Below are 25,547 nucleotides of genomic sequence, written 5' to 3'. Positions count from 1 at the left end.
GCAGGGTCATTAATTAATCTGCTGTATGGGCCCACCTGATAGAGAGAGAAACGGGGTTGTAGAAGAAACAAGAAAGTTGGTGGGCAGTATACCAGTACACAGTATTCGTATGAAGCAGGATTAATGGAAAGATAGAGGGGGGTGATCTGTGCCTGTGCGTGGGCTCGGCAAGATCGGGATGGCGCGAGCATTTCGCTACGCGCACGCGAGAGGAGAGCTTCGTCAGGCCGCTGCCCCGTGGGCCCACGCGGAAGAGGAAGAATGATCGAGCATGAACCGGTACGCGAGATACGATAGGCAAAGCCATAGCACGCATTCAGGCTTATCGTCTTCTTTCAAAAATCACATGCTACGATCGTTTTTTTTTTTTGCGGAGAAAGAGATGCTTCGGACGTGCCATGCCTGCGTCGTAGTGCTTGTGTACGTGCGCGCGCGCGTGCATGGTCTTATCGACGCCGTCGTGGTCGCAGCTAGCAGCCAGCCAGGCGATGATGCCGTGGCCGTCGCGTACAGGCACACGCGTGCTGGCCTGGCTACAGCCATGCAGCGACGCGATGCGGATACGAATACGATAGCTTGTACGACTCCATCCAGTAGTGCAGTACAGCCCAGCGTTGGCCTGTGCCGAAAGCGGCGTGTCTGCCCCTCGCTGGACTCGACCGACCTGACTCCAGTGGCATGTGTATGTTGTGGACCGACGGACCGACCGAGTCTGCAGCAGGCAAAGCCACACCTGCGCGTTGGTGGTTGTCTTCGTGAGAAAGCTTCAATAGGGCACGCGATTTTCAGTTCACACGTGACCTGGAACACGCACGAGCCACCGATCCAGGGAGAGACGACAGAGAAACGGGGACAACCAACAGGTCGTGTTAGTGTAGGCTATGCCACGGTGGATGGAAATGGAACCCACCTTCTACATCCTTTTTGGTAAGCCTGGCCGGCTGGCCTGTGGATCATGGAAATTGGAAAGTATCTCTCGTTTTCCTTCCTTCTTTCTTTTTTTATACTCCCATTTTCTGACTGAATAAAAGGGACGGGCGGGCAGCCGGCAGGGGCCCACGGTGACGTGGCGGTGATGGGCGGACGCGTGCCTTGGTCTCTGCTGACGACAGGTGTGGCAGTTGCAGTTGCAGTTGATGGGGGTGGTGGCGACGGCGAGGCTAATCAATTCAGGTGCGCGGTGCAGGCCACCGAGACCGATCCGGGGTCTGCCTCCCCAACGCATTCAGCGGCGGCTTCAATTCAGTCGCACCCTTTTCTTTCCTTTTCTCCACCCTTTCTTTCCTTTTCGATTAAATAATAGACGCTATCCTTCCATCCCAAATTATTATTTATTTTAAATTTTCTAAATACATAATATTTGCTACTTATCTGGACATAATATATATATATATTTATATATATATATGCGCGCATGTCAAATGTATATAGAAAAGTTAAAAAAATAGTAATCTAGGACGGAAGGAGTATTTGTTTATTTGTTATTGTCTCGCTTTGCCTGGCTTGTACCACAAGGGTCCGTACCCAGATGTCGCCAGCAGGCAGCAGCTCTCAATTGGTTAATCGATTGACGATTGCTCAACCGCCTAGCTGATCCATTCTTTGCTTGAGACCGACGACACACAGAAGCTGGCAGAAAATACGGCGGGCATTCGGCCCAACACGGCCTTATTATGCTCGTGGTTTTGTTTAGGAAAGTGGCCCAGTATATGGTCCGCATGGGCTTCTAAACGGTTCGAAAGTGGCCGTGCTTGATCTTCTCCCCAAACAAATCGTTAAGGAGATCGACGTGACACTTCGTTGAAATCACCAGCAACCGTAAAAGATGCGACGATGACTTGATATGTTTCAACATATCCCACGTCTTGTGCCTCTTGTTTATTTGTGATTATCTGTAAACACAAGTCAAGTGTTACGAAGTCAAGTGTTACGGTTCACCACCCCCTTCCTAAACTAATGCATCAATGTGATACTGATAGTAAAAAAGTAAAGTCACACTTATATTATTATTCAAAATACCTAATTCGTCGCTGTGGCTTGAACTGAAATTATCAAAACTAAGATTCTGCTTCGGGCATGACCTTTGCTGCTACCGCCATCGCAAACAGCTTGAGCTTGGGGAAGAAAATCAATCTGCACACACCAACGAGCTCCGAGAACTGTTATCCTGCTAAGGTCGGGTAGCTGAGCCGATCAGTCCCTTATTCAGCCAGAGCAGGAAGACAAGCAGGAGACGCAGTGCAGAAACAGAGATCACAACCTTCCTCGACGACGATCGCAGCCGAAGTCGAAGAAACCGAGGTGTCTGCTTTCTCCATCTACTGCCGTCGATGATCCGCAACTGAAATAAGAGGGCTCCGATCTTTTAAAAAAAGAAAAAGAAATAAGAGGGCTCCGTCCTCCGTTGATCTGATTGGGCCCATGACGAGCCCAGCCATCTCCCTCCAACGCGGTTGAGAAGTCAGGCCCACGAGCGGGTTCCGGTTTCTCTCGTCTTCCGCAATCCTACCCAGTCGCCGCCGGCGGCGGCGGCCTGTGCGCCGCGAACCGAGCTGAGGACAACCATTCCGCCGCCACCGGCCTCCGCGCGAATCAACCGAGGATAACCACGCCGCCTCCGCCGGCTTCCAACCAGGTAAATCCAATCCCTTGATCTGCTAAATTGATCCCGAAGCCGCGTAGATGCCGTCACATCGGCCACAAATAACCAAAGCCATTGCCGGTCTCCCAGCTAGTCTCCTCATCTGGGTTCCATCTGACTCGCTGGACAACAGAGACTCCGGCGGTTGCGGGAATGCGTAGACGGCAGCCGCCGCCACGCTAGTCGTTATTGCCGCCGCCGGCCCTGGCCTCCCTAAATGCTGCTTCGATTAGTTCAACCCGTTCTCTAGGTTGTTGCCTAGTTTGATGTTCTACCTCTTCTCGGATCTCTTATCTTCTTGTCCAGATCTGTCTGTGCTCATGCGGTTCCCTCCTATGCTTATTTTCCCCAATTTTCCTACTCGAGATGTGGAGTGGCTGATGGAATCAGCCTTTACTTCAGCTGTAGCTCGGCCACAACCTAGCCAGATGATAGCTAGGGCAGCTATTAAAAATCAAGACAGTTCAATTCGACATTTTAAAACTGATTGGGTATATTTTGCACATAGTGCCAAATAGTGTTGATACAATTTAATTACATAGGCCGAGTAATAATGCTGCATCTTATTTTCAGCTGGATCATCGTTGCTGCCTTCTTGCCTGTCAATATGTACTCCCTTCGTTCCAACTTTCTTGAGAGTCAAACCATTTTATGCGTGACCAAAATTATAGAGAGAATTACAAAGACTTATGATAACGGATGGATATACTATGAAAACATATTTAATGAAGAATGTAATGGTACTTATTTGATATCATAAACATTAGTACTTTATTGTTCAATAAAGTTGGAATGGGAACAGAGAGAGTAGCATTTTACGGGCAGTGTGAACCAGGAAACACTCAAATTTTCTCATGCACTGCAGCTGTTTAGTGCATTCCATAGTTCCTCAAGTTAAAGGGTTTCACACATAGTGAAATCAATCGAAGCTTGATATGCCATTCTGAATAAGACTTCAGATTCAGTTTGGCAGTGGGTCATGCCTTCACTTTCTTTTGTGCCATACTATGCTACATGGATACGTCGGCAAGGTGACGTATCCCATATCGGATATGTATCTGTATCGGATATGTGGTGAATATGCAGTAGATACGTATCGAGTAGTATCCGGAATAAAAATAAATACAATAAATGTAGATACGTGGGCTGATACGTATCAGGCCAACTTTGCGATACGGCCCAGTCCAACAACACACCTTTCCCCACAGAGAAGGCAATAGCAATTCTCTGAAAATTAACTATTATTTCTTGCCTGACACAGAAAACTTCTATGTTGCAGAAATTCGATCCTTCTGTGATTTGTGAACACAGTTTTGGGAAGCCAATGCAGGCCGCCTCCACCACCACCACCGTCCGCACGCACACGCACACGAATCCTCTGTCGGCCTCCTTCCTCCAGCTGCCTCCTCCTCGCCGCGTCAGCTTCCACGCTTCTCCGCGCCTGAGCCTGAGGGCGACTGCCATGGCAGCCACGTCGCAGCAGCAGGAGGAGCAGCTGATCATCACGCGCCCCGACGACTGGCACCTCCACGTCCGTGAAGGCAGCGTCCTCGAGGCTGTGCTGCCACACAGGTTCGTCTGATCGTCGTTGCTGCTTGGTTCTTTGGTGGGCGCATGCCGAGTGTTCGACGCAATGTCTCTGAGAGGTAGTTGTTTGGCTGTGTTCTCTGTGGCAGCGCGAGGCATTTTGGGAGGGCCATCATCATGCCCAACTTGAAGCCTCCGGTGACCACGACGGCGCGCGCGCTGGAGTACAGGGAGGAGATCATGAAGGCGCTGCCACCCGGGAGTAGCTTTGAGCCACTCATGACCCTTTACCTCACGGACAACACTAGCCCAGAGGAGATCAAACTCGGAAGTATGAATTATCTCCATGCAGTTACATGTTCTTCAGACCTTTTTCATCTTCAGATCTTAAGCTGCATCTTTACCTGTGGCATGTAGATCAACTTCACGTGTCATTTGTCTGGTTGTTTTGCGTTGCATCCATGTGCTCCTAATGAGTAAAAATCCAACAAGTAGTCAGTGCTATTGTTGGATTCACTGTCTATTTGTGGTAGACTCACACACAATGCAATGCAGATGTACATATGTGCTAATGTGCTTAAAATACCAAGGTTGTGTGCATTTATCCATCTATGGATTATCTGGATGGTGATGTTTATGTTGAATGCTATGTGGTTTTAGGAAAGAGTGGTGTAGTCTTTGCTGTGAAGCTGTATCCTGCCGGAGCAACTACCAATTCCCAAGATGGTGTCACTGATATTGGGAAATGCATGCCTGTCTTCGAGGAGATGGTCAGACAGGAAATGCCCTTGCTTGTAAGTAGCTTTGGTGCATTGCATCCTTGATGCACTACTGACCTTTTGATTGGAGTTGTGATACACGTGACTAGCCTTTAATGGACATAATCTGTTGAATGGTTCTTGCTTCTACTATTCGGTAATTTATTTTTTGCTGCACTTCCTTATGCAGCGGCTTTTATGGGTACTTGTGATTTTTCTTCAGGTTCATGGAGAAGTCACGGATCCGCATGTTGACACATTTGACCGTGAGAAGGTTTTCATTGATAGAATATTGGCACCACTTGTACAAAAACTTCCACAGCTGAAAATAGTCATGGAACATATCACAACTATGGATGCAGTGAACTTCATAGAATCATGTGAAGAAGGTGCTGCATTACTGCTAGAATGGCATTATACTTCTACCATTTTCTATGATTATAACACTTTCATGTTCCCAGGTCATGTTGCTGCGACAGTGACTCCCCAGCATCTCCTCCTCAACAGGAACGCTTTATTTCAGGGTGGCTTGCAGCCACACAATTACTGCTTGCCAGTACTGAAAAGAGAGACTCATAGTATGTTGCAATCACCCTCCAATAAGAAATGCTACCAGTTGTTACAAATGCACAATGATATTTCTTTTGGTTCATGAAATGACTAGACATTTCCTAAGCAATTATGAAAATCACCTCCTGTTGTTTCTGTAATTTTGAACAGTAGTTAACTGTTTCTCAACCTTCTACCCAGGACAAGCTATTCTATCTGCTGTAACAAGTGGGAGTAAACGGTACTTTCTTGGCACTGACAGTGCTCCCCATGATAAACGGAACAAAGAACGTTACTGTGGATGTGCAGGAATATACAGTGCTCCTGTTGCCTTGTCCCTTTACGCGAAGGTATTTGAAGAGGTAATCTCTATATCTATCACGTCCATCCTTATCACTAATCTTTGCTTCTAAGAGAATACATGATCATTTACCACCACCACTACTAGATTTCAAGAAAATTATCTTGGTGTAGATTTGTGTCAATTTCACAATACTGAAGTTGCGAAGTATAACAATCCATGTGGATGTTGAAAATTCTCTTTCTGATTTGGTTTTTGGACATGTTTCCACTATTTCAGGCTGGTGCCCTAGATAAGTTAGAAGCATTTACGAGCTTCAATGGCCCTGATTTTTATGGCCTCCCAAGGAACACTTCAAAGATTGTCCTGAAAAAGAGTGCCTGGAAGGTTCCTGCAACCTATACATACAGTTCAGGGGAGATTGTGCCCATGTTTACCGGCTGCACCCTTAAATGGCTTCCATCTGATCAGACCGAAGAATAAACAATATTGTTTACTTGGGAAAATCAATTCCATTTGTTTCCCCCTTTCTGTTAGAATCAGCATAGCAAACTACGTTGAATTCTTCAAGGCTAGTTTAGCGAGAATAACATATTGAAAGCAACGGCGAAATGTTTGCTTGTTGAGCTGTTATATTATATCCTTTTGGGATTGCAGACTTCGTAAGGAATCGGTACTCGTAGCCTAAGAGGGGGAGAGGGTGAATTAGGCAACTTACTTGATCTATAGCTTTCATTACTTTACATCAAAACATAAACTAGATCATGCTATCTAGATGTGCAATCTATGGTTGATCTAGTGTGAAACCATCATCAAAAATAGGTTTTACAATGCCAATCTTATCAAAATACTAAAATACTATTTTAGGAAAGTAATGGCACGTAAGTTATCAAAATACTAAAATACTACTTTAGGAAAGTATGGTACTCCCTACGTCCCAAATTGTAAGTCATTCTAAGAATCTTGAAGAATCAAAGCATCTCAAGTTTGACTAAAATTATAGAGAAAAGTATAAAGATTTATGGCATCAAATAGGTATACTATGAAAATATAATTGATAAAGAATCTAATAATACTTAGTTGACATTATAAATGTTATTATATTATCATATAAATTTGGTCAAATTTGAGATACTTTAACTCTCCAAGATTCTTGGAATGACTTACAATTTGGAACGGATGAAGTACATAAGTTGCAAGTATGAAATGCGGAAACGTAAGAGAGGATGAAGGAAGCAAACTCTTGATACATTTCCGTCGATGTGTCCTTCCCCGTGAAGCCGCGAGCCTCTCCAATTTCAGCATTTTCCCTTTGGCTGAGCTAAATTGCATCACGCAAGTATCACATCGAGCTGCAGCAGCCCGCAAGCCACACGTCAGCTCTGGTAACAAATCTAGCACCCATCCTCCCTGCTCAATCCTGACACGGTGGGGGGACCTTGGCGCCAGCATTTCGGAATTGGTTTCGTCAGGGATCTATTTGTGAAATTTTTTCGCGAAAAGGGCTAAAATGCAAAAAAGTCGGGCCCTACCACCCCATCCCAACCAAACCACGATGCCTACACGCAAAGCGCCGCCGCCCCCTTTCAGCACCCACACGAGCGCCGCCGCTCGCCGGAGGACGCATCAGTGCCGCTCCCCACCGGTGAAGGACCTCCGCCCGAGGATCCTCTCCAGCTTCGATGTGCCCATGAAGAAGATCTGCGACTCTGCTACACTCAAGGTGGAGATTCAGCAGTAGGCTGGTGAGCTACGGTGAGCTTTTTTGCTTCGTCAGTTCTTGTTCGACACTTCCCTTTTCTCAAATCCTCCATTCCTCCGTCAAGTTCATTTAATACCTGCACGTTCTTATTTGATTTTTGGGTGCAAGGTTTGACATTGAGAACTCGTGATGGAGATGCTTGACTTTCCTATGCCCGTGCTTGTTTGCTGATTGGAAACGAAAGGAGCAATACAGCAATTGCAATATAATTTCAATGTTGGCTGCTAATGCTTTCAGAATTCTAATATGTATTATTACTTATTTATTAAAAAATACTAAAATGTATCCACGTATCATGTTGTTTAAGAAAATGCCGTATCCACGTATCTGTATCAGGGTAGCATAGGTGCCATATAGTCACGTACCTTTCTATGGTGCTTGATCAAGGCATAATATTTCTATGTTGAAATTCATACATTTTTTCTGCTACCCTGTATTAAATTGAGAAAAACTGCCACAATATCTCATTGTAACCACATCATACAAGAAAAGTTGCATGTTTTGAGATTAATAATTTAGGATATGTTTATTTGAGGTCCGTAGCAACGCACGGGTACAACAGCTAGTTAGGTGTAAATGTTTGAATGTTTCTAAATTTGGTGCTACTGTTCATTGCTTAAATTTGGTGATGGCTTCAGTTCAGACTTCAGAATGTTATTACTTTGCCTATTTGTTTGCCAAATGAACTCAGTGTGAAATTACTTTATGTTTGCAGTCTCCAATCAAACACTTTCCTATTTCTGATGCTCCAGTTTATTTTGATTGGACAACAACTACGAAACACGGATACTCCACCTATCCGATACGGATACCACGTATCCCCGATTAAATGGGCCGAAAACTTCGGATCGGAAACGTTTCCGCGCCTGGATTCGGCCCAGCCGGCCCAACATCACAGCACATCCCACCTCCTGCCCTACTCCCGTGACCCGTCGGGCGTCGGCTCTCCCACGCGCAGCCGCCTCACGCAGCGCATCGCCGCATCCTCCCGCTCGACCTGACGGCTGACGCAGCGCCTCCGCCTCTCGTCGGCCGCCGTCCGCTGGCCGCCGTCCGTGAGGCCGCCTTCTGCCAGCCGCCGTCCGCCTCCCGCGGCCACGGGCCGCGAGGCCGCCTCCCGCCGGCCGCAGGCTGCCTCCCGTCGGCCTCCGTCCGCCCGTGATTACTCCCGTCGGCCTCCGGCGTAAGGAGCCCCAGCCCCTGTTCAGGTGCGTGACTTCCTCTGATAGTGGTAGTGCAGGCCTCCCGTGAACCGTGAGTTCCTCCCAGTAATGGTAGCATAGCATCCGTAAAGTGCATAGAGATTTACATTTTCTGTGTAGTGTATCCAGGCAATTTGGAAGTATAATCCATAGTCTACAGAATAAGGTCCCATGCAAGCATGGATGGTGGATTAAGTTCAGGGGCAGTGTGATCTTTATAATGTTGGCTATTGCACAGTTGTTGATTATCCTTTCTTTTCAATACTTAACTGGTTCAAATACAATTGCTTGGAGAATAGTAGCATATAGATTGCAAGTAGGAGGTAACGCGATGATAATTGGCCAATCTCCAGAATCCTGATATGAGTTTATATTGATTGATTGCAGTCCCAGGCTCCCATCCTCTCCTAAATTAGAACCTGCTATCATGTTATTCTCAGTGTAATAGACCTTAAATGTCTCTATGTTGAATTTGAACATCTATTTTGCAATTTAATATGCATTGTTATTTATTTATTAAAAAAATAGTTAAAACGTATCCGCGTATCGGGTTGTTTAAGAAATTGCCGTATCCGCGTATCCGTATCCTTCCGATACCGATACGCGTATCCGTATCCGTGCTGCATAGGACAACAAGCAGATCACATTTTCTTTCTTTTCTATGTCAGTCACTTAACTTTGCTCATTATATGAATTAATTAGCACCGAAAGGCAATAGAGTCTCTGATGTGCTTCCTGTAGCGTTTTCAGCTCTGTACATTGCTATGTGGCCTGTGCATTCTTGATGCCCACAAAAACTTATGAGCTCTTTGCCACTTTGTGATCAGATGCATATCCACTAGCAGTAGTAATACTATTTGAACCCAATATATATAATTCTTACAATTTTTTGGATTCTTATTGTGCAGATAGGATTATGGATGCGAAAGAGAAGCCACAGATGACCAGCAGCATGCCGCAGCGGCGTCCGGACTGCATAAAGTGCTTTGATGCTCTGTGGTTTTGCTACTCGCCATTCCACCAGATGCAGAACTACTACCGGTATGGGGAGTTTGACAACTGCTTTGGCAAGTGGGGTGACCTTGTGGACTGCCTCGCTCTCAAGACGAAGCGGGCTGCAGAGGCGGAGGAGATCCTCATCGCGCGGGAGAAGGCCAAGCCACACATCTGGACCTTCCGGACAGTCGATGAAGCGTCAGAGAACTGGTGGAGGATGTATAAGCATCTTGTGTTGATGTCACCACCACTGCCAGGTGCTGCGCAGCCTCCTCCCAAGTCTGATAAATCTTGAGAGTTGAGGATGTTTCTGCAAGTGTTCTGTTTGTGTTTATGTTGCATTTTGATATTAGCGGTGAGTTCTGTTGAAATCTGGTTGTAAGTTACACACCTATAAAGTGGAATCATTGAGTTAGAAAGACAACTATCTGATGAATTCTGAATAACTGGGACTTGGATTCTTATTGGATTTGGATCAGAACACAATAAAGCTGCTTATGTAGCGGCGTTTCCCATTACGAATATGTAACACATCTATACTGTCATGATCAAGTTTTGTGGTAAGGTATTGAACCAACGTAATGGAATCATGAAGGATCTGTAAACCTGAGTCGTCTTCTTTGAGATCAGAGAAAAAAAACTGAGGTTGCAGCGTGTCAGTCTTATGGTCGCAGAGCAAATGATGTCGAATCTGTGTAAAGCTACAAATTGAGTTATTTTTTTTTAAACGAAGAGGAATGCAATATTTGCTCAGCGAAGCCTAGAGGAATGCATTACTGGCGATTTGTTGATCGTTTCTCTTGGTGTTTTCAGTCAAACCAAAAGCAGCTTTCTACCTCTGTAATCTGTTCTGAAGAGGATGGAGTCGAAGTTTGCTGGTTGTTTTTAAGCAAGCAAAAGCAAAACCATTTTCTGTATCCTCTGAAGATTGCCATATCTGCTGAATTGCTGATATGACTTTGAAGCTCCGTTTCTGTCTAATGCTGAACAGCTGAAGACGGCAGAAATTCTCCTGATCTGAGCAGCGACTTTTCAAAACTTCAGATGGAGCAACGATGGAGCCGGAGCTGCAGGCGACGCTGGTGAAGGTACCGGGCGTGTTCGTGCTGGTGCAGGCGCTGGTGTACTCATCCTGTCGCAGTCCTCCACCGTGTTCTCGCGCACCAAGAGCCTCGGCCTCCGCCCCGCGCGCTCCCTCAGCGCACGCCGCATGGTCGCGATGCTCTCCGACCTGCCGCTCGCCGGGGAGCCCCCGCCCGTCGCCGCCTTCGCTAGGACGCGGTCGTCGTCGTTGTCGTCGCCCCTGCTCGCCGCCGACCACCTGAAGGAGGACTGATGAGAGGCCGCCGGCCGGCCGTGCGGGCGTGCCGCGTAGCTAGCTTAGCTAGCGAGCTCCTCATCACCATTCATTCATTCTTTCGATCGATTGAGGCGTGTGGGTTTGAGTACTTTGGTTGTAAGTTGCTTGGTTGTCCAAATTTCATGGAACTTCGTTTTGCGCATGTGAATACTACTTCGTCGCAGTTCAGTAAAATTGTGCTTGTGTAATTCTGTTTTGTGAAGATTTTGGAAGGGGATCATCCCATCTGTCATCTGTGAATTGAAATGGGGGATGAACTGATGATTAGACCTTCTCATGCAAAGGATCCGGTCGCTGTGATTTATCTTCTCATGCGAATCATCTTCTTTTTCTATCAGCAAAGGCAACTTAGGGGGTGTTTACTTCCACCTTGCTAAACTTTTAGCTGCTAAACTGCCAAACACCCTTGCTAAAACTTGCTAAAGTTGAGTTGCTAAAGTTTAGCACTTTAGCAAGTTTTTGGTTGTTAAAACTTGCTAAAAGGTGGACTGGACAACATATACCCCTCATTTATTGCTTGTCTCCCCCCTCATGCGCACCTTTAATAAGGGTAGATAGGTCCTTTTACAGCTCATTAAATGCCTTTTAGCAAGAGTATCCAAACAGCTTTTGCTAAAGTTTAGCAACTAAAGTTTAGCAACTTTTAGCAACTAAAGTTTAGCAAGTGGGAGTAAACACCCCCTTAATGTGTTCCCTAACGTACGTGGAAGAACTAAGGGCCTGTTTGGTTTACATTGCTTATGCATAAGCAAATAAGTTGCTTATTTGTAGTTGCTTATGCATAAGTAAATAAGTTGTAGTTGCTTATGCATAAGCCAAAGGTGTTTGGTTTGAGTTGCTAAATTTTGAATGAGGTTGCTTTTGACATGTTTGTCCCTAATAAATGAGAGAGAGAGAAAGAGGGAGTCATCCAGCCATAAATGAGGGTATGAGGGTAAAAAGTGCCTTTTAGCTTGTGTTGCTTATGTGCTAAAAATAAGTAGCCCCGTAAGCAACTCAATAAGCAAGGGTGTTTAGTTGCATAAGCAAATAAGTTGCTTATGCATAAGCAACTCAAACCAAACACCCCTTAACTTGTTTTTTTACCTTAATAAGAAACATTATTGCAGCATAGATCAATTCCTAACAATGGGTAAATTTCAAAAACACATTAAAGAGGTGTACCGGAGCAGTTCTCTTTTACTTATATAGTTTCTCGTATAGTCTATAATTGTTAATTGCCGGATGACCTTCATGTAAAGATGAGCAGTACTTGCCCCGTAAAAGTTTGTATGTCGAAAATGTCAAACAGGAATTTGAATTTCTTTTGAAACATAGAGCATTTGATGTTTTTAACGTTTATTAGGCTGCACGCAAGATGAGAAAAAGAAGGAAAAAGTCAGTAGTCAACTGTATCACTTGACACCTTGACCAAGAGAGAAGCCCTAGAGACAAAAGTGGTAGAGTTCACCGCCAGTGGGCCCCGCACGACATCCAAATCGAAGAGCACGTCGCTGACACACCACCCTCCCTCTCTTTCGCCGCATTCTCCACTCCGCTGGTCTTCGCCCTCCGTGTCGCCGTGGTCGGTGCCGTCCAAATCCAAAAACCCTAGCCCCCCACCTGTAGCCCCTTCCCGCCGGGTCACCGGAGATGTCGTCGTGGCTGCGCAGCGCGGTGAGCCGGGCGGTGGAGGTCGGCGGCCGCAGCGGCGTCGCCCGCGCCGTCAAGGGATACGCCGACGCCGTCGCGCACCACGCCGGCCAGGCCGTGGCGGACATCCTCCACGACCGCATGGTGAGCTTGCTTCCCTCCTTTTCCTTAGCGCTCCGAGCGGGCGTCCCCTGCGGCCTTCCCAAATCCTAATGCGGGGCAGGTCTGGGGCGCGATTCGGAGGTGATGTATTCCCTTTGAGAAGTGAATTCGTTGCATCTGCACGCGAATGCGACGCGCTTAGCAAATCAGTTGTAAATTGGAGCCTTAATTTGTGGCGGTGTGGCTACGACGTCTAGTGCTGGTAGCTTGCGATGCTCCGAACTGAAGGTTGGGTGCTTCAGTGTCGAAAATGCCCCTTTCTTGCTTGTGCTACTGAGGTACATGCTGAGGCGGTGTGGCATTTATACTCCTTCATGTATGGGTGGAAGATCACATATAAGTTTAAAATGATAAATTAACATTTTTATCACTTTTAAGTTTAGTCTATGACCTGAACTTGTGAACCATAATGGTCCATTCGCAAATCGAACTTTTCTACTTGATTCTCCAATATGCATGAGTTCAAATATCTATCATATATGTTAAGATTGAGACGTTTCGGTTTGTGCTGTAATTTCCTGTTCTTGTGCTGTGAGACACGGAATCACTGGCACAGTGGCATACTAATGAAGGGAGAGTAAAAGTTAACTTCTAGTCCTAGTTTAGTATATATGAATGGACCATTGCTGAGTCTTTGACTGCCTCCTTTGGTCTAAGTTTGTTCCTTTTCTGTGAGACCTGCAGGGTGCTCAGAACTACAAAAGTTTCAAGAAAACAGTAGCACGATTGGAAGAGGCAGCAGTTTCATGCCGTGGGGGTGAAAGAGTTGAATTGTTAAAACGTTGGTTGGGAGCATTGCTAGATGTTGATGCTGAACTTGGAGGTTCGGATCTGAAGGCTTCTGAAGATCATGATCCTTCTGGTGAAACGGACACTTCTAAAGCACCAATGGTGAGTTTACATGCTCACAAATTTAATCTCACGGCCGTTTGTTTCATATGGTTATTTGGTACTGCTGAATTTAGGCAAGTTGTTTGTATATCTTAGTTATCATAGACATGCTGAAGTACATATATTCTTCTTAAAATGAAATTTTGGAAGTAGGTTTTGTTCTATGATGCTGATATTGACGGAGCACCTATGAACTTCCGTGATGTATTCTTGTACAGCCAAGCACTTGAAGGTATTACACTGTCCATGGTGAGTTAATTGAACCATGCTCTCCTAGCCACATTGCTATTGTTTGCTCGTACTTAGGTTAATGTTAAGGGACTAATTATCTTTTCTATAATAAGATTCTTGAAGCTCCTTCTGAGGAGGAAGTTTCACTGCTTTTGGAAATATTCGGGTGAGTATGCTTATGAAATCACATGCCTGATAGTGCTTGTTTTGCTATATATTTTTCAAAAGTGAAAAGATCCATATATTTAAAATTGCAATGCTATTGACTCCTGTAGCATATGTCTTACTGGTGGGAAAGAAGTGAACAAGGAAATCATGAGCAATGTACAAGACTTGGCCAAGGCATTTTCAGAATACAAAGATGAAGTCCTGGTATGCTTACAGTTTGCCTTGAGACATATCTGTTTTTCTTTAGAAAAAAATCACTAAATTTTGTTTTTTGGTGGAGTCTTTGAAATTGATGGAACCTAATAATTCTGGATTTGTGTTACATAGGTGGTTACCTAACTTTACTATTATTGGATACAACCAGTAGATGAAGCTTTTCTCCTAAGTCCTTAGTTTTTTTGGGCCCATCTCTGTCAACTACGTTTTTGGGTCTTGAAATGTGGGATTGGCAACCTGTGTTTTTTTCCCTAAAAAAACTGCCTAATTATATTTCTTCAAAAATCTTATAAGTGTTTGCTTAATCTTACACCAAGCATGCCTACACTCAACTTTTCTTGAAGTTGAAGTTACTGTTAGGATATGGAACTAGTCAAGGTTTAGTGCAAAGACGAAAGACTAATAGATATTCTGGTTTCGAGGGCATTATATTTTATTTTTTATTAGTTTAGATTTTGTTCTGTGATTGTTTTGGTCTAGACTTGGAGCTCTCATTTACTCTCGTTATTTGATCCATGGCCTGTGCATCAATAAATGAACCGGGTCCCTAATCCCTGACCTAAAATATGATTTTCATCTGGCCTTTGTCAATCCTCATAGCTGGGCTTCATACCCTCATGTACCAACTCTTAGCTTTGAAAGCAATGAAGCAGATATGGTTTCAGTGTTCCTGAAAAAGACTGAAGTAATTTGGGTAACTGTTTCTTTTGACTTTAAGCTAAAATAGATGCATATTCACTATGGGTTATTGTTTGTGAAACATTTCCCGAGATGCACATTCACATATAGTTATGTGTTAAAAGAAATTATTTTGTAATGTGTCCAATGGTTCACTGAATCTGTGTGAACAGGTGAAGCGTGAAGAACTACTTGAATATGCCCAAAGCATCATTTCTGGACTAAAGAGAAATGCTGACATTGTGAGGTGAATACAGAATCTGCTAAATACCTGTGAATATGTTATAATGAATAGTTGCTTCAGCTTATTTTCTTGTAGCTTAATTACAAATATTTTTTTGGTAATACTATTACCTTAATTTTCTTGGCAATTGATCACACCAAAGGAACAAAGTGCACAAACTATACAATATCCATACCTGAAGGCCTCTATCAAACCTCTGAAATGTCAAATACTGTGGTCATACCAGAAATAATTGTGCATTTCTGCAACAACAAAAGGACCCAAATACTTTTAAGAGACATATCATTTTGTCCATGGTTTCAGGCTACATTACCTTATTCTGCAATTTGTATTTATTTCAGGATAGATGCTGAAACCCTAGAGTTGCAGAGAAAGCTAGATGAGAAGCAGAAGTCACGAGCTCAATCACCTGAAGATCAAGTTAAAACATCAGAGAAGATTGCTGTGGCAAATCTTGAGGTATTACCCACTCCTTCGGGTACATGTAGTACTTCTCATTTTGGACATACATGTGGACAGACTTTTTAAATCTTTGCTAACAATATATTTCTAAATATTAGTTGGAAAACATGATAATTGCATAAAGATTTGTCTCGAAAAGTACTATCATGCAATTTAACTTTATTAAATTTAAATTTTCCCTTGTAATTGTGCATGCATATGAAACGCCTACTGAAGAATTGGTGGCCAAAGTATCTGTGTTGGTGGCCAAAGTGTTTATTAATCTGTTTTATTATATTCTACCTTTCTAGTGATATTTTCCTTTTTAAGGTCTAAAAGCTGATAATTGATCTCTGGTTTCTCCAGGCTTTCAAAGAAGCACTTAGTGAAGTCCGGTTATGCTCTAGAGTTGAAGAACTTCTACTGAAGAAGAAATCAATTACTCCTGGAGATTCCCTGGAGATTCATTCTCAGAAGGCATGTGTGCATTTTAGCTTTAGATTCTTTCAGTTTTGACTTGCGATCCGTTGAATTGTTGTGGAGTGTAATTTAGGCTATTAATCATAGCGAGCATTGGGGTGCTGAGGAGTATATTCCATTTATTTGAACTTTCTTGGGCTTATCCTATGTTTTTGATGGTTGAGAGTGTAAGGGCACCCCCTTTACTTTAGTTGCAAGGCTCTGAAATGTTAGTTGTAGATCTTCAATTATCTTCTTTATGCTCTGTACTTTTCTCTTCTATAATGAAATGAAATGAATTGTTGTTCTCCTGCATTTTTGAGTGAAAAAGGATCTATTCTTAGGAAGCTTCACGTGGGTAGAATTTATGTGGTTCATAGCTTTGTATAGTTTTTCTTTTGGGACTGTTAATTGCTGTAAAACTTTCAGGTCTACCTTCAAATAGTTGTTCTAGTAGCTTCTCATCACATACTCTGTTTATAGCTGCATATCCATGGCCTGCAATGCTAACAACATTCAAAATTTATCAGGTGGATAAACTAAAGGTCTTGGCAGATTCCCTGGCAAGTTCATCCTCCAAAGCAGAACAACGTATTTTGGAGCACAGGTTTTGTTTCTGATTTTTTTCTGTATTGAATATTTTTTATGGCATACAATCCCATATGAAAATAATTGTTTGCTTTGGTTTTATTCTTTGGTTGAAACTCTTGCTCCATTGCCATATATACATGCTTGCAACTTCCCTTTGATCATGAAGGACTCAGTTAAAAATTAGTTAATTTTTTTATGCTAGTCCAAGCAACATGATGAGAAAATACCACATTATGTTTGTTTTAACATTGTAATGTGTCATATGCTCTGACCTGAGTATCAGAGCTTGCATGTTCCTTTTTTTGGCTTCTTGTGGTACTGAATAGCTGACTTTTCGACACTTAGTACTTGCACTTAACAACTTCTATTTGTGAATATGTTAGTTTGCTGATCATGCATAAACTCTTCACCATTTTTTTTCTGTTGCTAACTTTCTATGAAAGAGTGTCTTTGTGTAATTCCATTTTTCTTTTGCTGTAATTTTGTAGAATGTAGACCATTTTTTCTTTGCAAGTCTGAGATAACCACATCATGGTACCAGCAACTTGATGTGATTTTTCATTTGATCTTGTACCAGGCGTCAGAAAGAAGATGCTCTCAACTTTCGTGTGAAAAAAGAGAATGAAGTCAGTGCTGCTGAAAAGGTAAGAGTGCTAGCTAGCTTGCATATAGATGTGGAAGGTATCGATGCACTTTTGGGACTTAAAAAGAGGGCAAATAAACAGAAATCCCTTTTGGAACATAGGATTTTCTACTGATAGCGAATTTCAAAGGAAATCTCACATTCACTGTAAATGATTTTAACTTCCAAAACAGGACCTTGGTTTAGATATCTCAAAATACCATACATCTGTTGAATTATACCTATAGCTTGTCCCGTTTTATGCTATAGAGTAATAGGAATGCGGTTATGCACGCTTATTTTGGTTCTCTAAAAACATACATTTACCTGTATGATATCAACTTTTCTTTGCATACTGTTTTATGCATGCTATGAAATAAATGCATGTGCTTTGGTGTGTATCTCAGGCTCCCAACCTGCTTATACCGTAATCAAATAAGATATCCTTATCTTACTTTCTTTTATATGTCCTGATAGGAATTGCTTGACGAGATTACTGAATTAGAGAAGCAAAGAGATGAGCTTGAGGCACAGCTGAAAAAGGTACCTTTTTCCTTGTAGCTTGTAAGATTCCGTGAAGATATATTTTTGTAGTTTCATTGTATTGGAGTATTTACATGCCTTGCCATCTGTGATCTACTGATCTACTGGTATCTAATATCATGTTCAGAATATTGGACGCATATTGTGGTTTGGAATCTTCTTGTTTGAAATTTGAACATCTCACTCTTCTATTGGTCTGATTTTAAAGACTCCTTGGTAATGAACTGTGGCTAATGAGAGGAACCTGGGATAAGATCCCTGTTCTGAAATGCAAGCTTTAGGGGATTGCCAGGAGTCCAGGACATTTAATTGGTGACATTAAATTTGATAATCTGGGCAAAAGTGCTGTTATTTATCTTTTTCTGTCTAAAAAATGTCCTGTTCTTGTCTGAGTTAAGAGCCATTAAACTTGAAAGAGGAATACATCATGATAGCTCGGTTGTACTGTACCTGGCATTAAGCATTAGTCCCTTGCTGGAGAGGTTGCAAAAAGTCACACCAGAATAATCAATAACGTGTCATTTCTCTTCAACATGCTCTGTGAAATTTGACAAGTACACCATGATATTCTGTTGAACTATGTTCTTTTGTAAAGATATTCCTCATTTGCAGGTCAATATATCACTAAATGCTGCTACTGGTCGGCTCAAGCAAACTAGGGAAGAGAGGGACCAATTTGATGAAGCAAACAATCAAATCATATTTAGCTTGAAAAAAAAGGTGCTGGTGTTTACTTTTGTGGTTGATTCAGTCTTATTTGAACAATATTCCTAAGAACCTCACATGATACTTTCAATCAACTTGTGGCCTGTCGATTCTTTTTCATCATATTTGTTGCTCAAGATGGGCTTGTCTCATTCTTTCCAAATCAACTTAGGAGGACGACCTCTCAAAATCCATCGCCTTGTGTAATGTGGAATCCAATATAGTCAAGATCTGGATCAGTTTCCTTGAGGACTCATGGAAGCTCCAGTCCTCATACAACGAACAGAAGGAAAAGAAAACATGGTATGGTAGTTTTGTTTCTGTGCAGTTTTTGTTGTTATTTCATCATTTGCTCTATATGCTATTGTCTTTTAATTGAACAATTCCACTATGAAAGCTACTCTGGATGTGCTCACCTTGCTTTACCCTTTGTAACATGTTATGGCATTCTCAGTGACGAGCTGGAGAAATGTGTGAGTGATTTTCTGAAGTTGACAAAACATCATCTTTCAGCATTCAAGGTAAGTGAAACCTATTATTCATGTCTGCTGGAGTCATTCATGCAGTACGATATCTGTCTCCATATTGTGCTGTCACAATTATGTTTTTCTATTTATCAGGAAGTCCTAAACCCATTGATCGAGAGTATCAAAACATATGTTGATAACTTGGCTGTCTTAAACTCAAGGTACTTCATTTTTTTTTTCAATTTCTGTCATGTACTTTGATATGTCCAATTGGTTTGGTAGTTACTTGGTTTTACTTGCCTTGTAGGGAAGAGGCAAAAGAACATGAGGATGATGAAACATCTGAGAAGACAAATCCGCGTAAATCCCTTGAAGAGGAATATCTAGAAACAGAGAAGAAGGTTCTACTCAGTCACCTTGCTTTAACCTGGTTTCAGAGTTCAAGTGCTACATTTCTTTACCAGTTGATTTTATGTGCATGCTTTCTCACTGCTTTACATATTTAACATACTTGAAATAGGATACAAGATCAAAGTGACTCTCTTATCACTTGGGAAACATAATATTTATTGTTATTCTTAGTTTATAGCTTCTAGACCTATTGAGCTTTTTCCCCTTTAAAAAACTAGACCAAACTGCCATATGATGTTAACAATCTTTTTCAGATTATAATTGCTTTCAGCATCGTTGATCACATAAAGAGGTTGTTTTATTCCGAGCAAGGGGCTAATTCGAGGTACCATCTGATGTTCTCTATATGATTGATTATTTTCAAGTTTGCACCAACGTGATCTTACTCCTTGAGACTTCACATATTCTTCAGGAGAGATGACCCAGAGGTGAAGAATTTAGTTGATGAAATTGAGAAATTGAGGGAATCATTCGAGTCTATAGAAAGGCCAACACTAAGCATAGAATCTGAGAAAGCGAAGCCACTACCTGTTGAGGGATCCAAACTGAGTCCTTCACCTCTTCAGGCGCCTGCTACCCCGAAAGCTGCACATGTTGACTCACCCAAATCTCCCATGAAACCCGAGCAGCATTTCGATTCTGACGCAGAGCTTGCAACCCTGGGGTCAGAGCTCGGGAAAGAGGACAAAGAGTACTCAGGTGAGGAGATCAGCGGGTGGGAGTTTGACGAACTCGAAGAGGATCTGAAGAGTTGACATCATGAATCGACCAACAGAAAGCAATTCGGTTACAGTTTGCTTCACTGACATGTATTATTTCTCAGAAAAATGCACTGGTTGATGTGTATATAATGCTGTTTGATTGTATTGTCGCACTGTCAGTTTCTCCTGTTTTAGGAGATGCGGGCTAAACTGTGTAACCTGGGCAAGGCATTTGCTATTTGTTTGTCCTTGCCATGAATATGTTTTATTTTGCGTGTACACTGAACACTGTTGTAACAGCTGTAAATCCAGAAATCAGACATTTGAACATTTGACAAAATTTACCACCTTTATGACCTCGGATTGTTGGGTTTTAGATTTACATACATCTCGTCATCCCGAATGCAAATCTATCAGGAGTCCGCATATATCCTGCCTCACCCCTGGAAATTCACATCCAATCGGGGCCCAGTTCTGCTGGGATAAAATTCACTCATGATACGCTGCAAATAGTCTACGAAGTTGCAATTTGCAAGACAGATCGCGTTTTACCTTTTAGTCGTGACTCGTGAGCCCGATGGCACGTAAAATGGTGCACGCATATATTAAAAAAAAGGAATAATAACGAAAAAACTATTGCGACCACAGTGGGAGTCGAACCCACGACCTTCTGATCCGAAGTCAGACGCGCTAATCCACTGCGCTATGCGGTCACTCGTGCCAAATGTTCTCGTTTAGTTAAATTGTCATGTAAAAACTGTTGCTGTTCACAAATCACGAACACCCCCATCAGGACGTCCTTCCCACTTCAGATCATTGGCCCATTGCGCCTGATGCATACGTAACTAATCCCTCCGTTCCAAATTACTATTTATTTTAGCTTTTCTAGGTATAACTTTTGCTATGCATCTAGATATACTAGGTACGTAACAAATACTACAAAAGTTGAAATAAATAGTAATTTGGGATGGAGAAAAAGTAATAGCGTAAGCCAAAGCGATCTCAATGGAAGACCCAGGCAAGCATGACGCCGAGCTGACCTGCATTTTTCTAGGCTCCACCCATATTTCCATGTGAAAACCAGGTGCTGAATCAACACTGCCTCCAGATACCCTTGCCTGCCTAGTGCTGCAGTGAGCAGTGAGCTAGAGCTGACACCGCAACATATTCGTGCGGCCTGGTTAAACAAGGCACGGACATTTACGAGGCAATCTATACAACCCGTAGTTAGTTGCACACTTCCTCCGTTTTTTAGAGTTCATTTAAAAATTTTAAATGAAGAGAGTAATTAAGTAATCCTAAACGTAATACCAAGTAATCATTCCAACCATCTTGTTCCTATTTCCACTCGAGGATTATAACAAAGGTCAGAGTACGGTACTTCCATATTTCGTGTGGCCTGGTTAAACAAGGCACGGGCCGGGCATTTATGAGGCAATCAATACAACCCATAGTTAGTTGCACAACTCCCTCCATTTTAGATATATTGTGGGGCCTTACTCTTAAAGTCCCGCTGATTATCTGTATTAGTTCCTGGATTAGTATGCTAATACATTTCTCATCACGGATTAGTATCATAACTAATAAAGGACGCATAAAATAATAAAAAATAGTTTCACCTATGTGTAGCAGAGAGTGGAGCTGTCGCCCATTCCGCAAAATGAACCATAGCACCGGGAACCCTAAGCTTGTATAAATGAAAGTAAGGCTGAGTATACTTATGATTGGAACCCAGCAAATTCTAGCATTGAAATTATATTAAATGTAGGATTGATCAAGGCAAGGGAATGGGGTTTGATTTCATCAATAAACCTATTTTATGCAAGGTGAGGTGATGATGAGTTCTAAAAAAGGAGGAGAAAGAAGGCATACTTATTATGTTGTTGGCCATGGAGGAGGAATCTTATCTCCCCTACCAGTTCCCAAGTTTTAAGGAGCACCAGAGATCGTCAGGGTCTTTCTAGCCAGCTTATACCTTGTTCAAAATTACTCTCTTAGAGCCTTGGCCCTATCTCACCACACCCAAGTTGTAATTACTAATCGACGGGAGCTTTGATTACGTGGGCTCGCGATCGTGAGCCTCAACCATCCGGATAGATTTATAACTCTGCAGAGTTTGTACACTTTACCCATATGTCCAGTCAACCCATACCTTCCGGTAGGCGGTACTGACCTACGAGATCCATACCCGCCTATGCCTATCGCTAGGAAGCATTCCCTAGTTCCATCTACGGACATACTGGGGATATCAACCTGGGAAAATGTGCACATAATAAACATGACCTCTGCCCTCAAGGTCTCCGACCCTCTCAGTCAACCCGTGCTGACCAAACCTGGGACTATGCGAAGGTCCTGCTCTAGCATATTGTTGCCCACCGTGGCCCCTTGGGATGGATTTCTAGGTTCAACTACCAGGGTGTGAACCAAGACCTCACGTAAATAGGCACTCCCGAAGGTTGTACCTTTTTAACACGTATGGTTGCACATTTCATTAGAAAGACTTTCCCGTGAGCCCTTATGCGACCGAAGTAAGCTTTTGGGACAGGATCCTCCAACGAGGCTGCCCCCTTACTTCCTTGTCCTATCCTTAGGGGTTTCTAACTCTTTAGTTGGTTCATTTTATCAAACTCATGCCTTCTACGGTTTTTCATAAAAACATTGTATTTGAAATATTCTAATGAATTCTATCTCTAATGAAAAATAGGGCAAAAGTATGATCAAGGAGTGGATGCTAGGACTTTCCTTCATTAGGGATCCTTAATTCATCTCCTGGGTTGATCAGGATCTTGACTTCTCGTCTTCCGAATCCTTGGCTTCTTGTCGGAGCCTGGTCAGGCTAACGCGTCTACTCGTCTTCTGGATGGCCGGTCCTTTGGCTTCAAACCTTTTGGATCCTTAACTTCCGGCCGGATCTTGGTCGTATCCTCGGTTCACACAAACATACAAATAGACAATAAATTCTAGCAATCAATATACACTAAAGAAAATGAAGAAGAATGGATGTCGGAGGCTTTGTAAATTATCGGATTTCTAAAGGATATTTCCCGAATAATTTATGGGTATTTTATTAATTATTTAGAAATATTTCTAAATAATTAATGGAGGGGTTACTAGATTTGTAAGAGATTTCTAAGAAATTACGAATGGATTTCTTATGGTTTTGGATGGGCGACATAATGGCTAGGGTTTTGTCAATAATTAGGGTTTCAATTGGGCGACATATCGGCTAGACTGGGTTGATATGTAAGGTTTGGATCGGGTAGCATATTGGCTAGGTGGTGGAAGGGATTAGGAGTTTTGAATAGATCCTTAAGGGTTGGGGTCACTAAGGAGTTGTGAAAACAAGTCAGGGTCAGGGTAAAGGAGACTTGCGCGGCAGTTGGTCTGTCCTAGTACTAGAGGATAGCACACAAGGCGACAGACGCAGTCAAGCAAGACTAAGTGGAATAGAAGTCAGAGAGCTTGTACGATAGACACCACTTCAACCTGCCCTAGTGCTAGGGGGTAGAACACAAGGTGACAGGTGGGGCCGATACAAGATCAGGCAGATGTGTGGCAACGATTGGGGTTAGCAGCAATAATAGGATAGTGAGGCAATAGCTGAGTGTTGTTACAGTCATGGGTAATAGTGGCTAAAGGTTGCACGACGCACTTGACTTTGACCCGGCCCGACACCTAGGGGTTAGTACATGGCGGCGGGTGGAGGTGGTGCGGCATTTTTCTAAAAAGTTGGGGCTATAAGACCTTAGCGATATTTGGTGTACACATAATAGGGCTTTTCTATTATATGGGAGGATGGTAATTTGGAAAAGGGGCTATATGGGATGAACTTTGGAAAAGGAAAACATGGATGGTCTTAGAATATTTTTTAGTATTTTTGGATAATTTTTGGAATAGAGGAAGGTCTCTAAGTAAAAGTTTGTGTGCACTTACTGAGTGCGCGTAGCATTTTTGAAGGGGCTGACGTAGTGGGGTGGGACGCTTGGCACACTGTGCCATGCGCGGCCCCCGTGGGCTTTGTGGATTGGGGCGCTGGGTCTATGGTCCAGGTGGACCGCGCCCAGGCGGATCAGGAGGCAGGGTGGCGACGGATGGGGCTTGACGCCGTCTCCCCAGGGTGGAGCTTGCAAGCAGTATGTGAGACAGGGTGTAGACAGAGGGACACCGGGGCAAACGGCGCTCCGGTCGTCTTCCTCCTCTAGCTTAGCCGCCATGGGAGAAAGGTAAGGGGGGCTGGAGCTTGGGGGGGAAGAGTGCGAAAGAGTGCTTCGGGCCTTGTTTGGCCAAGAGGGAGGCGTAGGGAGCACGAGGAGGAGGCACGCGACCCATGCCGGGGGTTGGAGAGGGGAGGAGGAGAGGGGCGGAGGCGCAATAGCTAGGGGATAAGACGTGGCCTGCCTCGGTGGTGCGAGGCTCCAGCGAGGGGCGAGGCGGCTATATATAGCTAGGAAGCAAGGATGCAGGGACGCTACGTTGCGTCGAGGATGAGGACTGGGCAAGGTGGCATGGTGGATGAGGTTGACGGGGGCATCGTGCTACTGCGCCGGCGAGGATAAGCTTGGCGGCGGAAGCAGGGAGGAGGGATGTCCCGGTAGCAGCATGGATGAGGATGGCTCGGGCGAGGCTTTGTCTGGTGGCAGGGATATGGAGGAGGGGAGGGTGCACCGACGCAGGCGTAGGGCGTAGCAGTGTGGCAGCGCGACAGGGGTGAGGGCGGAAGGGGGAAGGGATGCTTGGGGTCAAAGTAAGTGAAGGGGAGGGTACTGACACAGCGGCGTGGTGGCAGTGCAGTGGCGTTAATGGTGGGGTAGCGGTAGAGGTGGCGTGGCCGGGATAAGGCAAGGCTAGCACCAGTTGTCAGGCATTGCGTCGAGGATGAGGACTAGGCAAGGTGGCATGGTGGATGAGGCTGACGGGGGCGTCGTGCTACTGTGCCGGTGAGGATAAGCTTGGCGGTGGAAGCAGGAGGAGGGATGCCCCGGTAGCAGCATGGATGAGGATGGCTTGGGCAAGGCTTTGTCTGGTGGCAGGGATAGGGAGGAGGGGAGGGTGCACCGGCGCAGGCGTAGGGTGTAGCAGTGTGGCAGCGCGACAGGGGTGAGGGCGGAGAGGGGAAAGGGATGCTTGGGGTCTAAGTAAGTGAAGGGGAGGGTACTGACACAGCGACGTGGTGGCAGTGCAGCGGCGTTAATGGTGGGGCAGCGGTAGATGTGGCGTGTCCGGGATAAGGCAAGGCTAGCACCTGTTGTCATGCTTTGGCGTATGGTGAACACTGATTATGGTGAGTGT

At 43.9% G+C, this 25,547-nt stretch overlaps 3 protein-coding genes and 1 non-coding gene across 5 annotated transcripts; 3 read left to right on the top strand and 1 right to left on the bottom strand.

Annotated features, from left to right (window-relative positions):
- Nucleotides 1–2,469: 2,469 nt before the first annotated feature.
- On the top strand, nucleotides 2,470–6,442 carry LOC101768339 (dihydroorotase, mitochondrial). Of its 2 annotated transcripts, none has more exons than XM_004977056.4 (8): nucleotides 2,470–2,635; nucleotides 3,921–4,213; nucleotides 4,318–4,499; nucleotides 4,829–4,962; nucleotides 5,150–5,315; nucleotides 5,388–5,504; nucleotides 5,677–5,837; nucleotides 6,056–6,442. In XM_004977056.4, exons 2-8 carry the CDS (start codon nucleotides 3,966–3,968, stop codon nucleotides 6,257–6,259), a joined length of 1,212 nt encoding a protein of 403 aa, XP_004977113.2. In that variant the 5' UTR covers nucleotides 2,470–2,635; nucleotides 3,921–3,965; the 3' UTR covers nucleotides 6,260–6,442. The 2 variants fall into 2 exon arrangements, with proteins under 2 accessions (XP_004977113.2, XP_022684424.1); XM_022828689.1 differs by having other exon boundaries at nucleotides 2,473–2,628; nucleotides 3,918–4,213.
- Nucleotides 6,443–8,334: 1,892 nt separating this feature from the next.
- On the top strand, nucleotides 8,335–10,341 carry LOC101767937 (uncharacterized protein C227.17c). The gene is made up of 2 exons (XM_004977054.2): nucleotides 8,335–8,746; nucleotides 9,649–10,341. Exon 2 carries the CDS (start codon nucleotides 9,657–9,659, stop codon nucleotides 10,029–10,031), a length of 375 nt encoding a protein of 124 aa, XP_004977111.1. The 5' UTR covers nucleotides 8,335–8,746; nucleotides 9,649–9,656; the 3' UTR covers nucleotides 10,032–10,341.
- A 2,236-nt stretch (nucleotides 10,342–12,577) lies between these two features.
- LOC101767268 (cytadherence high molecular weight protein 2) lies at nucleotides 12,578–20,614 on the top strand. Its single transcript, XM_004977053.3, has 18 exons — nucleotides 12,578–12,872; nucleotides 13,575–13,781; nucleotides 13,935–14,030; nucleotides 14,126–14,178; nucleotides 14,288–14,384; nucleotides 15,248–15,321; nucleotides 15,660–15,777; nucleotides 16,126–16,236; nucleotides 16,749–16,825; nucleotides 17,387–17,453; nucleotides 17,909–17,974; nucleotides 18,587–18,694; nucleotides 18,852–18,982; nucleotides 19,134–19,200; nucleotides 19,300–19,367; nucleotides 19,454–19,547; nucleotides 19,812–19,882; nucleotides 19,970–20,614. Exons 1-18 carry the CDS (start codon nucleotides 12,729–12,731, stop codon nucleotides 20,310–20,312), a joined length of 1,992 nt encoding a protein of 663 aa, XP_004977110.1. The 5' UTR covers nucleotides 12,578–12,728; the 3' UTR covers nucleotides 20,313–20,614.
- A 283-nt stretch (nucleotides 20,615–20,897) lies between these two features.
- TRNAR-UCG lies at nucleotides 20,898–20,971 on the bottom strand. Its single transcript has one exon. It is a non-coding gene; the product is annotated as a tRNA-Arg (tRNA).
- Between the last annotated feature and the right edge of the window lie 4,576 nt (nucleotides 20,972–25,547).

This window comes from Setaria italica, chromosome VII, assembly GCF_000263155.2.
Source record: "Setaria italica strain Yugu1 chromosome VII, Setaria_italica_v2.0, whole genome shotgun sequence".
Classification (NCBI taxonomy): domain Eukaryota; kingdom Viridiplantae; phylum Streptophyta; class Magnoliopsida; order Poales; family Poaceae; genus Setaria; species Setaria italica.
Note: the sequence above shows the minus strand (reverse complement) of the source record. Positions and strands in the feature narration are given on the sequence as shown.

Excerpts from the sequence above, each read along its gene's own strand:
- LOC101768339 (XM_004977056.4), top strand. The coding sequence starts at position 3,966 with ATGCAGGCCGCCTCCACCACCACCACCGTCCGCACGCACACGCACACG. Across the intron at positions 4,214-4,317 it reads GAGGCTGTGCTGCCACACAG|CGCGAGGCATTTTGGGAGGG; the intron begins GTTCGTCTGATC and ends TCTCTGTGGCAG. Across the intron at positions 5,505-5,676 it reads ACTGAAAAGAGAGACTCATA|GACAAGCTATTCTATCTGCT; the intron begins GTATGTTGCAAT and ends CCTTCTACCCAG.
- LOC101767937 (XM_004977054.2), top strand. The coding sequence starts at position 9,657 with ATGGATGCGAAAGAGAAGCCACAGATGACCAGCAGCATGCCGCAGCGG.
- LOC101767268 (XM_004977053.3), top strand. The coding sequence starts at position 12,729 with ATGTCGTCGTGGCTGCGCAGCGCGGTGAGCCGGGCGGTGGAGGTCGGC. Across the intron at positions 14,179-14,287 it reads CTGCTTTTGGAAATATTCGG|CATATGTCTTACTGGTGGGA; the intron begins GTGAGTATGCTT and ends TGACTCCTGTAG. Across the intron at positions 18,983-19,133 it reads CAGAAGGAAAAGAAAACATG|TGACGAGCTGGAGAAATGTG; the intron begins GTATGGTAGTTT and ends TGGCATTCTCAG.